This window comes from Chrysochloris asiatica, unplaced genomic scaffold, assembly GCF_000296735.1.
Source record: "Chrysochloris asiatica unplaced genomic scaffold, ChrAsi1.0 scaffold00079, whole genome shotgun sequence".
NCBI classification, from domain to species: Eukaryota; Metazoa; Chordata; class Mammalia; order Afrosoricida; family Chrysochloridae; genus Chrysochloris; species Chrysochloris asiatica.
The window spans coordinates 6,963,116-6,979,413 of record NW_006408597.1 but is presented as its reverse complement, the minus strand read 5'-3'; the positions used below and the strand labels follow the sequence as shown (position 1 = coordinate 6,979,413).

Below are 16,298 nucleotides of genomic sequence, written 5' to 3'. Positions count from 1 at the left end.
TAATCATTTGGACCTCTTCCTGTAGGTTTTGAATTGTTTCCAATGTTATATCTATCTTCTTTGATTGTTCCTGTAGCGCTTTCCTTATTTTCTCTACTCCATTGTATAGTGTTTTGATACATTTTATAACCAGTTTTTTGAATTCCTTCTATGGCATTTCCAAAGCCTGCCCTCTTTCCAGTATGGAGTGTAGGTCTATCTACAGCTCATTTGTCTCAGTCACTTTATCTCATTTCTGGATATGTGCTGATATGGTCATCTGTTTTTGGTTTTTGGGCATCTTCAGGGGTTATCTGTGGCCTTAATACTTAGATAACTGTGTATTTTGGTATTTTTTATGCTTTCTGATTGCCTCCAGGTAGATCAGGAGATGGACTTCCCTTTTCACTCTTCTTCCTGAGAAATTTCAAGATGCCACTGTTGATTGTTACGACATAACTCAGGATTTAATTCTCAGCCTGTTACCTTTTTAGTACCTGTCCCGCTCCACAACCCCCATTCAGGCCTTCTTCCTAGTGATAAACAGTTCAGAGCCAGCTGGGGCTGTTTTGTGCTGCCATTTGGTTTTAAGTGGAAACTGTCCCTTTATATTTTGAGGAGATCTGTGGGCATCCATAGTAGAACCCTCCGGGGGTAGGGACCAGGTGTCCCCACCCCCCAGTAACCAGAATGGAGGTGCATAGACAGCGAGAGACAAATGAACAATACAAAACAAAAAAACAGAATGTCCACACTTTTATCTCCGTGGTTCTGTCAAGCATCATGGCTGCTCTGATCCTTCCCCCCACTCAGTCTCACCCAAGATGGCCACTCAGGGAGCAGTTGAGTGCCTTGGATTAGAAAGTGCTGGGTTTCTTGCTTCTGCTAAAAATTCCACTGGCTGTAAGCCTTCCAGCTTTATAAATATTCCTTTATTTGTGTGTTTTAGTGTTTTGGGACCATTCCCTGAACCTGCTTGATCTGGTATTTTGTGTTGTTGCTGACGGAAATCCTAACTGCACTTCTCCCCTCTCCTCCATCTTGTTTGTTCTCCCTAGAACATTATTTTTAATGCATTAGAAAATTATCATGGTAGATACCTTAGTTCATCCTTCTAATAAACCTGTTGATCTGGTCTTCCCTGTTGCTAGCATCTGCACCTGGTACAAAATGGGTGGTCTATCAAATTTTCTACAAGCAGGAAGTTATTTGCAACGTTTCCCAAAGGTGTGGAATCTTGTGAATCAGATCCTCCATGTAGATGATATCATAGTTACTAAGAGATTGTGCAATCTGTCAAGACAGTTTGCTTATTGATTTTACCACGCTTGTAGATCAGTGCCATCAGTGACTTCAGGTTTGGGTACCCCCATGCAGTATATGGTTCATTGAAGCCTTGTTGAGCTTAACAAAGGTGCCATTGAAAATCTGGTGAAGGCAATGAAGCTGCAACACCTTTGGAACCTTTAGGTTTCCACCATTGATACCTCTGATCCTGATAACAAATGCCAGCTTCGGTTCTCTGGGTCCAGAGAAGTTGCCTGCTGTTCTTTCTGCCTTAGTCATTGGAATCTCAGTTCTTCCATCTGCCTATATTCCTTGTGATAGTGCTTGGCTTTGTCATAGATAAGCTTCCTTTTTTGATTTTTTAAATCATCTTTTAGGCAGACTTCTTTCTTAGGCACTTGATGTTTAGTTCTGCAAAATTCCTTCCCTTTTTCTTAAGGATCTCTGGTACAGCAGGAGCCTTCTTTCTCTTCTCTTCGAAACCTTCCATGGTTCTAGCCAGTTTTTTTTTTAAAAAAAGGCAAGTATTAACAGTTTTTCAGATTGTGACTATGTCTGTGATTTTGACCTTGGCATTTGTTTTGTTTTATAATGGGAGGACATTCATAAATTGAGTTTAAACTCTCTTCATTCTATTGAGTCTGTTAGTCTATATGCATTTAATGAGATTATCTTTCTGTTGGTGCTTAAATATTAAAAACTAGGAACTTTTCAAAAAGCGAATTGTGTAGGCACATTTCCTTTCATCTAGTTTTTTAAAGATGTATTTTTTAGTGACTGGGAAACATCGACACATATATTGAAATCCAGTTACTTTTTCTTGATTCAGATTCATGCACACCCTAACATATTGTTATCATCCCAGGGGTTGTTGTTAAGTGTTGTCAAGTCAATTCCGACCCACAGGAATCCTGTTTAGCATTTCCAAGGAGCAAGTGGTGAGCTTGAACTGCTGACCTTGCGATTCAAAGTGACTTTGTGGTCCAACACATGAACCCACAGCGCCACACGTGTAGACTGCTTATCAGATTTGAGGGAAATGGCGAGTAAATGATGGTTATGACATAGTCCGTACTTGAGTAGCAACTATAAGCTTTTAGTAACCTGTTTGTACTGTCTACAAATAGAAATGCTTCAGGTAGAGTATTATCATTTATCTTCACCTTTTCAAAGCAGCGGAGAGGAGCGTTCTCATCATTTCCTCAAATATCATATGTCTTCTTTGAATATGAGAAATTCTACTTTCAGTGCCTCTGGTGTGGTGCTGTAGGGTCAGCACTGGACTGCAAATCACAAGGTTGGCATTTCAAACCCACCAGCTGTTCCTTGGAAACCCTATTACAGGGTCATTAGGCATCAGAACTGACTCGATGGCACAGTAACATGTCTTCACTTGACCTCGTTAGTGGATATATGCCATGGTACTGTTAATGAAAATTAAGATGACTCATAATGCATCTGAATTTATTTTTTAAGTTTTAAAGCTCATTACAAATACAAACCAGCATAATTTTTCCAAGTCTGCTCTATAATAATATGAGAGTAATGAGAAAAGTATTGCTGTAAAATTATTGTTGTTAGATGCCATCACGTTAGTTCAGACTCACTGCAAACCAGTGTGCAACAGAATGAAAGACCTCCCAGTCCGGCACCATCCTCACAATCGTTGTTACCTTTGAGCACACTGTTGCTGCCACTGTACCAGTGCATATCATTAGGGGTCTTCCTCTTTTTTACTGAACCTCCACTTTACCAATCTTGATGTCATTCTCCTATGACTCGTCCCTCCTGATAACATTTCCAAAGTGTGAGAGACAAAGCCTCACCATCCTGGCTTTGAAGGAGCATTCTGGCTGTACTTCTTCCAACACAGATTTGTTTGTTCTTTTAGCAGCGTATGGTACTTTTAATCATCTTCTCCAGCTCCATAACTCAGATGCATTAGGGCTTGTAGGATAGATGGGGTAAGATTTCTCTAAGAAGTGCCACAGGATGACGCTTGTTACCATCAAAGAATGAGCAGGTGCATTGCCATAGTGAAAAACGATTTTTCACGGAAAATTTCATGCACTTTTTCTCATCAGTATAGTTTTCAGTTTTCTTAACACTGCATCATAATTATTCCCCATGATTATCCTGTGTCCTTTGAGAAAGTCTATCAAGATTACCCCTTTGGGATCCCAAAAAAGAACCACCAATCACCTTCTGAGCTGACGTTAGCCTTGAAGTGAATTAAAGGTGCTTCCAAGGGGAAGCAACTGTTTTGATTAGAAGCCTAATGAGTCTAAGACATGGATGAACCTTGAGGGCATTATGTCGAATGAAATTAGTCAGTCACAAATGGAGAAATACTGCATAGGACTACTACTGTAAAAGACTAAGAAAAAGTACTGAGAGGGCTTTTCTGCAACCATCTGCTGATCACAGAGACATGTTTAAACACATTTTGTTTGAAATTAATTTAAGCGGTTCCAACTCATTGTGACCCTGTTTCCAGTGAGCAAGCTGGTGGATTTGATCTCCCAACCTGTGGTTCACAGTCCAGTGCTAATCCTATAGCGCCACACCAGGATTCCTTTGTTTGAAATAAACCTGTGTCTTTATGAACTGGTGTGGCGCTATGGGTTAATGCGCTGGACTGCAAAGTCGATTTGAACCACAAGGTTGGCGATTCAAGCTCACCAGCCACTCTTAGGAAACCCTACACAGGGTCGCTATGGGTTGAAACTGACTCAATGGCACTTAACAACAACATATAAACTAGAACCCAAGTAACAATACTTTCTGGTTTATTGTCATATTTTTGCTTTAGAAATTGCTCAGTTTATATTCTCTTCAACTAGACTGCCACATCTTTCTTCTATAGAATCACTGGCGGGCTGCAACCTCCAACCTTTTGATTGACAGCTGAGCCCTTTTACTACTGTACCATCAGCGGTCCTCCTTAAACCTTAACGTGAGGACAGAAAAAGAATGGATCCTATATTCCTGAAGAGTACAGCATTTCATAGTCTTACTGTATTTTTAGTGGCCATGAAACAAAGTCTCTATCAAGTGTAGTAAAGCTAAGTTCCAGGAATTTGCTGCTTTCCAAAATAACTGTGACTGTCTTTGAGTTCTTCTTTGTTCTTTGAAAATGTGTCCACTGTTGTTCAAATACTTACTGCTGCTGCTACGTGCCATCAAGTTGATTCTGACTTATAGTGACCTGGTATAGGTTTTCCGAAGGAGCTCTGGTAGCGTAGTGGTTACGAATCGGGCTGCGAACCTTAGGGCCAGCGGTTCGAAACTACCAGCCACTCCGCGGGAGAAAGATGAGGCTTTCTACTCCCGTAAAGATTTACACCCTTGGAAACCCTGTACAGGGTCGCTATGGGTCGGACCCGACTCGATGGCACTTAACAACAACAACAACATAGGGTTTCCGAAGGGCTACTGGTGGGATTGAACTGCTCACCTTATTCTACAATAGTTGTTGCTGTTGTTGTTGTTAAGTATTGTCGAGTCAGTTCCGACTCATTGTGACCCTGTATAAGGTTTCCAAGAAGCGGCTGATGAGCTTTGCAGTTCAAACCTACCTTGTAGTCTAGTGCATTCCCCTGCAGCACAACAGCAGGACTTGTTAAAAGTAAGATTGAAATGAGATTGAATGGCTTTAGTCAACAAATGCATAACATTTTTGATAGAGGAAAGCTGTTAAACTCTAAGGAATCACTTTGTATGTATTTCTATTACTGATGGCAGTAATAGAAATACATACAAAGTGTGTATTTTGGAATATGCACTTTGGAAAGTGATTTAAACAAACAAAACAAAAAGCACAGGACACTCAGTCATCATCTAGAATACATTTCTTTAAACTTTAAAAATATCTGGGATTTTCAAAGGTCACCATAATATTTTTTTTTTTTTTTAAAGAACAATGAGGCATGCAGAGGAAACAGAAAGGGCCAGAAGCAGGAAAACAAATTCTCTTCAAGGTTGTCTTATGCAGCAGTTTGCCTCTCTGGCAGTAATCCATAATCTTGTTAGAATTAGATAGACATACAAAGAAAATGTAATAAATGAGTGCAGATGACAGTCTTTTTTTTTCCAGTTCATTAACTTTGCATAAAATTGACTTGAAACACATGTAAGTACATGTCAAAACTGACACATTCACTTTAAAGTTTAATGTACTAATCAATTCTAGATATTTATAGCAAAGTCCTTGAACAGTTAATAAGTTCTTCAGACCTATCTTAAATTGTTCCATTGAATGCTTCATTTTCATAATATGGAATTATTTATTTGTGTGTGTGAACATATCTGTGTATGATGGTGTTCATGAACATTTAAAAGGTATTTTTCTTGAGGTACTACATTGATACATAATTTCTTAAAAGCATATATTTTTTAAATTGTTAACATACTTTAAACCCTTTGCATTTATGTCTGTCTCAAAATTAAAGTAAATTCCTGGGTTCAGTCCTGTACCACCTCAGCAACATTTCTGTGGATGGGTCATGAGGACTTGCCTTTTAAACTTGCTCCTCAGTTGACACTGTATTTTCTTGATTGTGACAAGTATTGCTGTTTGATGCCAGAGGTTCTGTCTTATATCATCATTCACTAAAAAACAGCAAAGTATCTGAATCCTCAAAAGTATCATTGATGGAGGCTTAAAATACCTCCATGCCTCAGTTGTAACCTTGAGCTTGTTGGAAGATCTTAATTTTGAGGCAGACATAAATGCAAAGGGTTTAAAATATGTTAAAATTTAAAGAAAATATAGAACAAATATACCTCTGTTCACTTTGCAGCCTGTAAATGCATATTCCCCTGTCTGTTGTAGTTTAATGACTCTTCTCTGGTTTCCTGATGTTTATGGGCACATTGGTTCTGAAACTGTATTAAAGGTAAAGAGAGGTGGTGTTGCTGCTGTTAAGTGCCGTCGAGTTGGTTCCAACTCACAGCAACCATGTATAGATTTCCAAGGAGCGGCGGGTGAGTTTGAACCTCCGGCCTTATGATTCACACCGACCTTGTGGTCCAGTGCTTATTCTACAGCGCCATACGAGGACTCTGTTTAAGAGAGTTGTTGTTGTTGTTGTTGTTAAGTGCTGTCGAGTTGTTTTCGACTCATTGCAGGAGATGGGTTTTTCCTTTAAGAGAAGGTGGCGAAGAGCAGAACACAGTCACGTTTTTAAAAAATGGTTGGATATTTGCACACTAGTACTTTGTTACAATCTTGTTAAGTCACTGCCTATCTGGCAAAAACAAAATAGCTCTTGTTTTTCAATCAGAAGTATTAGAAAGGGAGTTCTCAGCTTGATGTCTGTGCATGGTATTCAGGGATCTGTGTACTTAGGAAATACTAAGACTTTATTTTCACTGTCTTTCAATTATGAATGTAGGCAATAAGCTACATTGGGATAAGCTCTGCTTGTGGTTTTGTCACTAGTAGAAGTCACAGGTACTTCCATACTATATTGTCTATATGTTATAGGATCTATATGTTATAGGGATCTCAAAGTATTGCTGACACTCATTCATACTTCAAGTTATGTAAGTTATTAAACCCAATGCTAAATCTTTTTTTTTTATATAGCATATTTTTTTTGCTCTTGGCAATTGTATTTTTCAATATAGGTGACTTCTTTTGAAATCTTTTGTATTTTATATTATACGATTATAAATGGTATTCTTAGAAGTGATTCCTAGTATATACTATATTACTAGAAGGGACCAGGGGCCAAGAAAGGGTTCAGAGCACTTTGAGGTATTCCTTTTAAGTGACTTCTCTTTTCTAACCCTACATTCATCTTCTAATCCTGCATCGTTATGTGTGTGTTTTACTGTAGCGGACTCCACTGGGACCCATTCTCTGTACACAACATACAAAGACTATGAGATTATGTTCCATGTCTCCACCATGCTGCCATACACACCTAACAACAAGCAACAGGTAAGAAATACTTGTGTTTGCTGTGTTTTCACCCTTGTTTCACTTTCCCCAGAAGCCTACTTGTAAAATCTTGAACTAGAATTTAATGTTGCACCTGTCCCAGCATCAGGGAGCTTTGCACTTTGTGGAAGTAAGGAATAGCAAATGAGCTGAAAACAAATGAAGAGGCACACATTGTAGGTTAACAGCCAGCTGGGTGGCTCTGTGAATTTATCATTTGCTTTCACCCGCGGAGATTGGGGTTTTCATGAAATCTGAAGAGAACAAGTCGAAATTGTGGTGATTAGGTGGCTCTGCAGGGTTGCAAAGAACATGTATGAGTGGGTGAAGTTTCATCTCCAGAGGCCAGTATACAAAAGCTGGAAAGTACCAGTGTGTTTCATTTCAGATTTCAAAGGAGAATCTGTATACTAACTTGGATAAAAATAAAGACAAATGCCATTGAGATCTCAGATTTATGTTCTTTTCTAATGTGTTCATCAGGCTTTAGCATGAAGCATGTGTTTGTAGCATACATAGAATTTAACTGAGAGAGATTGAAAGCACAATGCCTATTACTAACATGTAGTGAGTGATTGAATCTCTGGATGACACAAAGAGTTAAGAAGTGGACTACTAACCAAAATGTTGGTGATGTTGGTGGTTTAAATCCACCCAGAGGAGCCTTAGAAGAAAGACCTGGTGATCAGCTTTCATAACCACGAAGATCGTATAGAGCATAGTTCTAAAGTGGGATACAGGGGGTGTTAGAATTGACTCCAAGGCCACCAACCAGTTTAGGTAAGTTTTTGTTTTTGATGTTTTGATTTGTTTTTGGTTTAACAAGTGATTGGAATGGGAGTGCGAATGCTCTGTACTATATGCACTGGACTGTGAACCGTAAGTTTGGAGATACAACTTCAGAAACCCTATACAGGTTTATTGTGAGTCAGAACCAACTAGATGGTACTTAACAACAACAACAGCAACAAATGATTAAATAGTAAAATGCAGAAACTTAGAAGTAACAGATTACTACAGAGCAAAATGAAATCTGGCAGTATTATTTTAGAGGTATATATGGTACTTGCTGTGTTAAAAAATACCTCAAAATAGATACTAACTGAAAGTTACAAGAATCAGAGAGCTTAACTTCTTTCAGTAGCTGTGATGAACGTGAGTCAGTCCCATTATACTCCTGATCCTAAAATGATACAGATTTTGTTATTGTCTCTTCTTGTATAAGAAGACCAGCTATAAGGTGAATCACATCCTCTCACACAGAATGTATCCAAACCCTGATGTAATCTAACACTGCAACACTTTGAGTTTGATTAAATCACAGGTCTAGATAACAATATTTTGCCTTTCATTGTTTGTAACAGAATAATAAGAAATAGGAAGCAAAGCAGTGAATCAGTTATAAATCTGAATTAAGCCTATTTTAAGGTGAATTTCCTAATGTAGACTTTGCTGAAGATTTTTTTAATGCAAATGCCAAGTTCTTCATTTCTCTACAAGAAAAAAATACCATTAAAAAAATTCTAGATTTCTTAGTCTGAATTTCTTATTCTTAGTAGACAAAAACTTTTAAGAATGTTAATGTCTCATCTTTAACGGGAGAGTCCTGGTGAGGTACTGTGTGTTAATGCGCTGGACTGCAAGGACAGTTTTAACTACAAGTTCAACGGTTCAAGCTCACCAGTTGCTCTTCAGAACCCTATACAGGGTCGCTATGGGTCGGAACTGACTCAACAGCACTTCACAACAGCAACAACAAAGACTTACTGTACTCAATCACTCTGAAGGAAGGAACTTTGTGAAAGAAAAAAAAAATTAGTAATGGGATCAATTGCTTATTCCTAAATAGGTTTTAAAGTGTTGGACAGAGAGAATTGTTGCCATTACATGGAGAAATAACTAAATTGTTTTATTTTAGGGTCCTTTGTGAAGATATTAATATTCAGCAGTAAGTCATATTTTGAAGGAACATATTTTAGGGAACATACAATGGCATAATTTCTGCAGAAATGGTTTAGTAGCTGGACGTGGTGAATATTTGATCAAGATTCTAATTAGATTGATAATCTTTGATTATATCATATATAGTATTCAGTACAGACCAACTTTATTTGATTATATATCATGTTTAGAAATAAAGTATACTTTGTCATTATAAAATTAGTTGGGATACTTTCAATTTTTCTAAATTTAAAGAATATTTCCTTACCACTCTAACTCCCAATTTTCAACCCTACTTGAATGGACCATTGTTTCTTCCAGTTGTTAGCCAATACTTGTTATTGTTAAGTGCCCACTGAGTCCAATCCAACTCATAGAGACCCTTGTGTACAATTTCCAAGGCTGTGAATCTTTGCAGGAGCAGAAAGCTTAATCCTTCTCTTGCTGAGCAGTTGATGGGCTCCAACCGCTAACCTTGTTATTTACAGCCCAGTGTTTATCCTACAAAGCCAAGATACTCCCTAATACTAGATCATTGATTCTACTGGTATGTGATTTCTGTACTGTGTTGTCACCAGGTAAATACTGTATTATGCAAGCTTAGTCACGTTGTTATTGTTGTTACGTACCATCAAGTCAGTTCAAACTCACAGTTTTGAACTGCTAACCTTTGTGGTTCAAGCCTACCTTGCGGTCTATCTAATGCTTTATCCCAGAGTGCTATACCAGGACTCTGTAGTGGATTGTTTATATAGATATGTTGCATTGTTTTCCTTCTTTTAAAGGTGTCTTTATAGTAAACATGAGAAATTTTAAATTTTGTTTATTTTTTCTCTACGCTTTTGAATTACACTATCCAATAAGTGCCTTCTGAAAGGCACTAACCCAGGAGGATTTGGGGTACCAGAATTTTTAAGGCCCCTAGTCCAAAACATCATTAAATGTGAAACAGGAGGTGGTCTTCTTAAGCAGCTTTTTCTGTAATTAAAGGGAACGACTTAAACTTGAGATTTAGCCCGCTTTTAAATCATTACAGCGTTCCAGAATGTTATTAATTTCTACATCACCAGCTTGTGCCACAAAAAGTATATCAGAAAATGCCTTTGCTGCATTTTCTTTAAATGAAGCCGCTTAAACTAGAACATAAATTGCATAGTAATTATGTCAACCAGTCTTGTCTCTGAAAGTCTTCCCTGTGGCAAGCTTCTTGTGAAAATGAAACAAAACTGTTGTTATGGAAACTGAAGATTTGGAGAATGTTGGGGCTTTCTCCAAATACCAGATATTAGTTAGACCCATTTGAATGGGCTATATATTTTATGCAAATTGCAGAATAATCATTTTCATGTTCTTCCCTGAAAGGAATGAAAAGAGAAGGTAAAATATTGAAAATAACTGAATAAATTACCCACGCTGATGTGTACTAATTAGTAATGAATATTTTAAATGCAGTTACATAAGAGAATGGGCTGGGGAGGCAGAGCATTATCATTTATGTTGGTTGGTTGTTTCTTTCCTTTAGCTCCTACGCAAGCGGCACATTGGAAATGATATCGTAACAATCGTTTTCCAAGAACCTGGAGCGCAGCCATTCAGCCCAAAAAACATCCGTTCCCACTTTCAGCATGTCTTCGTCATTGTCAGGGTTCACAACCCCTGCTCCGACAGTGTCTGTTACAGGTATTGGTGCGTCCCCAACTGGCAGTGGGCCATCTGTTACTATTTATGTTTGTCTTTATGCTCTGCGTGCAGATAGCCAGATTCACACGATGACGTAACCCGGTGGCATTGGCATACCCAGACATGTTGGTTAGACACCTGCCATTTCCATTTGTACCTCTTCCTTAGTAGGTGTCCTTTACCCATACCATCTGGTTACCCACTGACTAATTACTCATACTGCTAACTGGATCCTGCTTTTGGTGAAGCAAGAGCAGAGAACAGTCATCATACTAGTAAAGAGAGGCCCATTTAAAGCAAACATCATTGCAAAGGCCCAGTGTTTCTACAGTATTAGAGACTTTTTTATGCCTTGTTAGTTGTTTGATGGTAAAGCTGCTTCTTTGTGAATTGTCAGCCTCATCTCATGAGTATCATAATTCAGGTATCTCTACAGAGGCCTTTACAAGGTCTTAGAGGGTGAGGACATGTCAGACTATGTTGATGTGGAATGTACTGCCATGATGATGTGTGAGGATATTGTAGCATTTTCAAGATGCATGTAGTATGAATCTGTCTTTTGAAAATAAGAAATTTTTAGCAAGCACAGTTCAGAGAGTAAAACAAACAATTACGTTGTACACACCTACAACCCAATTCCGTAACTGCTTCCCACCGTCCGTGTACACACCACAAGCTTTGACATTTGCTGAACTCCCTTTTATGAGTGCTCCACTCTTCAGGGCACCTTGCAGTGCATTTGTTGCTTCAGTTAATCTGTAAAACCTATGTCATAGGTACTGTCTTTATCACCATTTTCAGAGGAGGAAAATTAAGTATGGGGGACAGCGCAGGGCGCGGGCAGGGGTTGCAGGTAACTTGGCCAAGGCAGCGTCAGTGAGTGTGATTCCAGAGCCCAGTCTCTTGACTGCTTGCTGTGTTCTGTCTCATCCACACTCTGTGAAGGAGTGGGGTGAGGTGATGTGCAGTGGTCTTCTCAGCCTTTGCTTCTGATACATGGGTTATTCTAGAACAACATAGGTACCAAACCTGGGTGAAAACCTAAGACCCAGAGGTGTCTAGTTTCCTGTTCAGGTTCCTTTGGAAGCTGCTCTGGTGAAGTATCACATCAGCATAGAACCTTTGACTATAATTGAGATGGGTAATTGCGTTTCGAAAAGACCTGAGTGACTGAAATATGCTAGGTAGTAGTAGTAGTCATGCAAAGGGTTTCATACTGCTTTGTACAAGGGCTTCAAAAATTCATGGGATAATTCTGTTATCTTTTAATCCATTTTTCCATGAATTTTTTAAAGTCTCCTTATAGATAGAAAGCTAAGCCTTCTGGAATGGGCATGAGGAGATATGGGGAGTAGAAAGGGAGTTTGTTTAAAGAGACAGTCTTATTTCCAGGCTTGTGTCTAAATCAGTCTTGTCCATCAGAAGCATTTATAAATGAATGTTTCCCAGCATTGTTATTTGCTGTAATAAGAAGAAATAATAAAATTTTCTATAGCCATACATTTTTAGTAAAAAGAAATTGGTTTTAATTAATTAAAAGAAGAAATCAATTTTAAGATTATAGTATTCAATCCAACAATACATTTTCTTTTCCAAATATATTTAATATGTTTAAACACTAATATATTTATACATTATCATTTCAACATGTAATCATGCTTGGTAAAATAAAGTAGGGGATCAGTGATAAAGAGGAAGTCTCCAACAAGATGGCTTGGCACAGTGGCAGCAGCAATAGGCTCAAATGTGACGATTGTGAAGTGGTGTGCATAGGGTCTCTGAGTCGGAACCACTCAACTTTATAAATGTTTTATATTTTTTGGTACTAAATCTTTGAAGTCTGGAGTGCATTTTAGACTTAACAATGCATCTCAATTAGCATGTAAAGTTTTCATTGGCACTACTTGATCTCAATTTAGATTTTTTTTTTTTAAATGTGCAGTTGAAAACATAAATTCATATACCTGAATAGTCCCAAAAATAATTTTATTAAGTTTTGCAATAACTGAATCAGGCGCAGTTTTCAAATTTTAAATTAAATGTATTCTTTGACCACACTAGCTAGCCATCATCAAGTACTCAGCAGCCATGGAATTGGATAGCACACATCTAAACAGACTGGTGAGGGTAAAACTGTTTTAACCTTCTTCAGCACTTTGTTCAGTGAGAGGTGATCTCTGTTTTATTCTTATAAACCCTCTGCCCTAGGAAATTCATCCCCAGAGAGCTGGGTTGGTACAGTAGCAGCAACAACGGACTCAAGCATAGCAGCAATTATGAGACTGACACAGGACGAGACGGTGATTCATTCTGTTGTACGTAGGGTCATTATGGGTCAGAACCAACTCTACAGCAACAACCCCTAGAAAATGATGATTTTTGTGTCTCTTTTATCACTGTTGCCACAAAAGCCCATCCTTCTGTCTCTCCTAGTATTATGCTAAGCCCAACCAGTTTCTGTTGAGTCAGTTCTGACTCAGGGCAACCCCATGTGTGTCAGACTAGAACTGTGCTCCACAGGTTTCCAAGGACAGTGAAAAAGGAGATTACCAGGACTTTCTGCCAGGGCGCACCCCTTGGATGGGCTGAGATTGCCAACCTTTCCGTTTGTAGCTGAGCACTAAATATAATGAGGCAATGGGGACTAGGGAATGCTGGACTATTAAGGTGGCATTGTGAAACGTTACAGGAAAATATAGTCATTGTCAATAGCCAGTGGATGAAGGGGGGGCGTCTATAATCCAGAAATACAGACGGAGAGACTATTGTTGTTACCTGTTTATTTCTCACCACTTCTTTATCCAGCCTTTACATATGTTAATTTATTAGGTATCTTCAAGTTGGTTCTGACTCCTAGCAACCCCATACACAGCAGAATGAAACACTGCCCAGTCCTGCACCATTCTTAGAATCATTCTTATGTTTGAGACTGTTTTGGGCCCTGAGATACAACAGTGGAACAAAACAAAAATGCCTGTTCTCCTAGCTTTTACTTTCTAGTTGATTCAGAGATGATATCATGTGGTATCATGCCTCCCTGGTGACGGGGAATCCATCTCGGGACAAACCTAACTGATCTAGACTAATTACACAGGCAGGTTAACCTTGGATATAGTGGTGGCATGAGCACCAACGTGGAAATCCATCACTAAGACTGTGCACGAAAACTTAAGCACATAACTTATAAGAGAGCCCTCCAGTCTCTATTACTATGTTTATATAATTATAATGAGCTTTTAATTATTTGGTTTTGGTTAACAGAGCAGATTAGAGAAGCCAATCCAAAAGCTAAAGGAGAAATTAGTTGCAAGTGCATACTGAAGCTATTAGTGATTACTGATAGGGTAGATGCAGAAAAATGATTAAAATAAAAGAAGCAAATTCAGTAAGTCCAGCAATCTGGGCACAAATAACTCAGTAAATTTCAGTCCCTGGATGGCCTCATTTGTAAAAACACTGTAAAAATATCGCCATGTTTCAGCTATGAATGAGTGAGTGAATGTAACATTGATCATCAAAGAGTGCATCACACTCAAAGATGGCAGATGTGTGCCTCGTGAAGACTGAAGCCCTATCTATGAATCAGTCTTGCTGTCCCCGCCGCCACACACACACACACACACACACACACATATGAAATTGTGTCTACCCAGCTTCTAGACAAACCAATTTACTGGAAATTCAGAAGACAGGAGCATGTTTATAGTCAGCAAAATCAAACTTGGGGCAGCTCTAGAAGACAAACGACTCAATTTCTTTGACAAATAAACTGCGAGAAATAAAAGCAAGAGAGATGGAGGGGAATTTAAAGATTTTTTTTTTTTTAATTTAAGATAAATTGCTTAATTGCAATGTGTGAGCCATATTTGACTCCTAATCCAAAGAGAGAACATTTGGATATTATGAAAAACCATTTACAATGGAGTTAATGCCAACCCCTGGTGACAGGTGTCAGAACAGAACTGAACTCCATAGAGTTTTCAATGACTGTTTTTTGGGGAAATACATTACCAAGCCTTTCTTCTGAGCTTCCTTGGAGTGGACTTAACTCTCAGTTTTTGAAAACTATAGAACCTATTGATGATATGAAAAAACAATTATTGTTAGTTTGAAAACTAGTATGGTAATAATGAGTGGTTATACTGTTGATCCTAAGTCTAAGCAAATTGTGGTCAGTAGCTGTGTTTGAGTTGTTGTTGTTGTTAAGTGCCATCAAGTCAGTTCCAACCCATGGCAACCTTGTATAGGGTTTCCAAGGAGTGGCTGATGAGCTTGAACCACTGTCCTTGCAGTTCAGACGGCTTTGCAGCCTGAGGCATTGACCACAGCGCCACACCAGGACTCCTGTGTTTAAGTAGGTAGAAATATATGCAATTTTTCTCAGAAAGATTTTCACACTCACCAGTTAAAATATAATAAATGTTGACAGGGATTAGTATTTTGTAGCACTTGGAGTCCTAACAGATTGCTCTTGCTCTCAGACCTTAAATTCCTTGCCTGTGCAGAGGATGGTTGTTTGACAGCTCTGTAAGATCCTATCTGTAAACTATCCAACACAGGCAGGGAAGGTGCTATGTGTACCTTCAAGGCTCATGCTCTTCCTCCTTTTTTCTCTTGAATAAACATTTTTCAGTGTGCTAACCTAACTGCTGCTGGTGGTGGTGAAGTGCCTTGGAGGCAGTGCTGCCTCACAGCAACTTGTAGAGGGTTTCTGAAGTTGTAAATCTTTACGGGAGCAGAAAGTTGCATCTTTCTCCCTCAGAGTGGCTGATAGATATGAACTGTTGACCTTGTAGTTAGCAGCCCAACTTGTAACCCACTACACTACCTACATCTAGCTAGGAAAACAAAAAAGTCAAAATGGGTCAAGAAAAGGAAATTTCTTTCAGTGTCTATTCCAAGCCAAAATTAACCAGCATCCCTGATGTCTAATGTAGCTGATCTCACTAAGACAAAATAGTTACTCCCCTGCATCCAGACATCGTAGCAAAGCCTAGTGCAAGGGGTCCTTCGGTGTGGCCTCTTCTCTCTCCTGCTTCTGCTGGCGCCATTGTCACACTATACAGTGCCTCACTTTTCAGCCAAGGGAACCCTTTATAGCTCTCAGAATATACTGTGCTATGCCCCTTCTCTCCGCACATGCTGCTTTCTGGACTGGAATGCCTCTCCTCACACATACTTGTTGCTACTTCCTCTTCATTGGACAGATTCCTGCTCTTCTTTTCTCCAGAAAAGCTTACCTATCATCAAAGCTCCCCAGGGAGAGAATGATTGGCATGTGCTTATTCTACCACTGACTATCCCTGTCCTTTGCCCAGGTCTCTGTTCTTGGAAAACTCTCCAAGGCAGAAAACTGTGCCAGGCTTGAAGAAAGGCCATCCTCCCTCTACCATTTTGATGTTTTCTGCTTCTTCCATTTGAATGTTGGGTTGGGAATGGTTACTTATTGCTGCTTCTCTTTTTT

General features: G+C 38.9%; 1 protein-coding gene and 1 pseudogene across 4 annotated transcripts in view; one reads left to right on the top strand and one right to left on the bottom strand.

Moving 5' to 3' along the window:
- The window catches only part of SIPA1L1 (signal-induced proliferation-associated 1 like 1), a 193,665-nt gene that overhangs the window by 78,694 nt on the left and 98,673 nt on the right, over positions 1-16,298 (top strand). For all 4 annotated transcript variants that reach the window (XM_006865565.1, XM_006865563.1, XM_006865564.1 and 1 more), the window contains exons 5-6: positions 7,110-7,213; positions 10,677-10,834. In XM_006865565.1, coding sequence (XP_006865627.1) covers positions 7,110-7,213; positions 10,677-10,834 — 262 coding nt within the window. The remainder of the gene's footprint in view (positions 1-7,109; positions 7,214-10,676; positions 10,835-16,298) is intronic.
- On the bottom strand, positions 1,171-1,756 carry LOC102831620 (annotated as a pseudogene).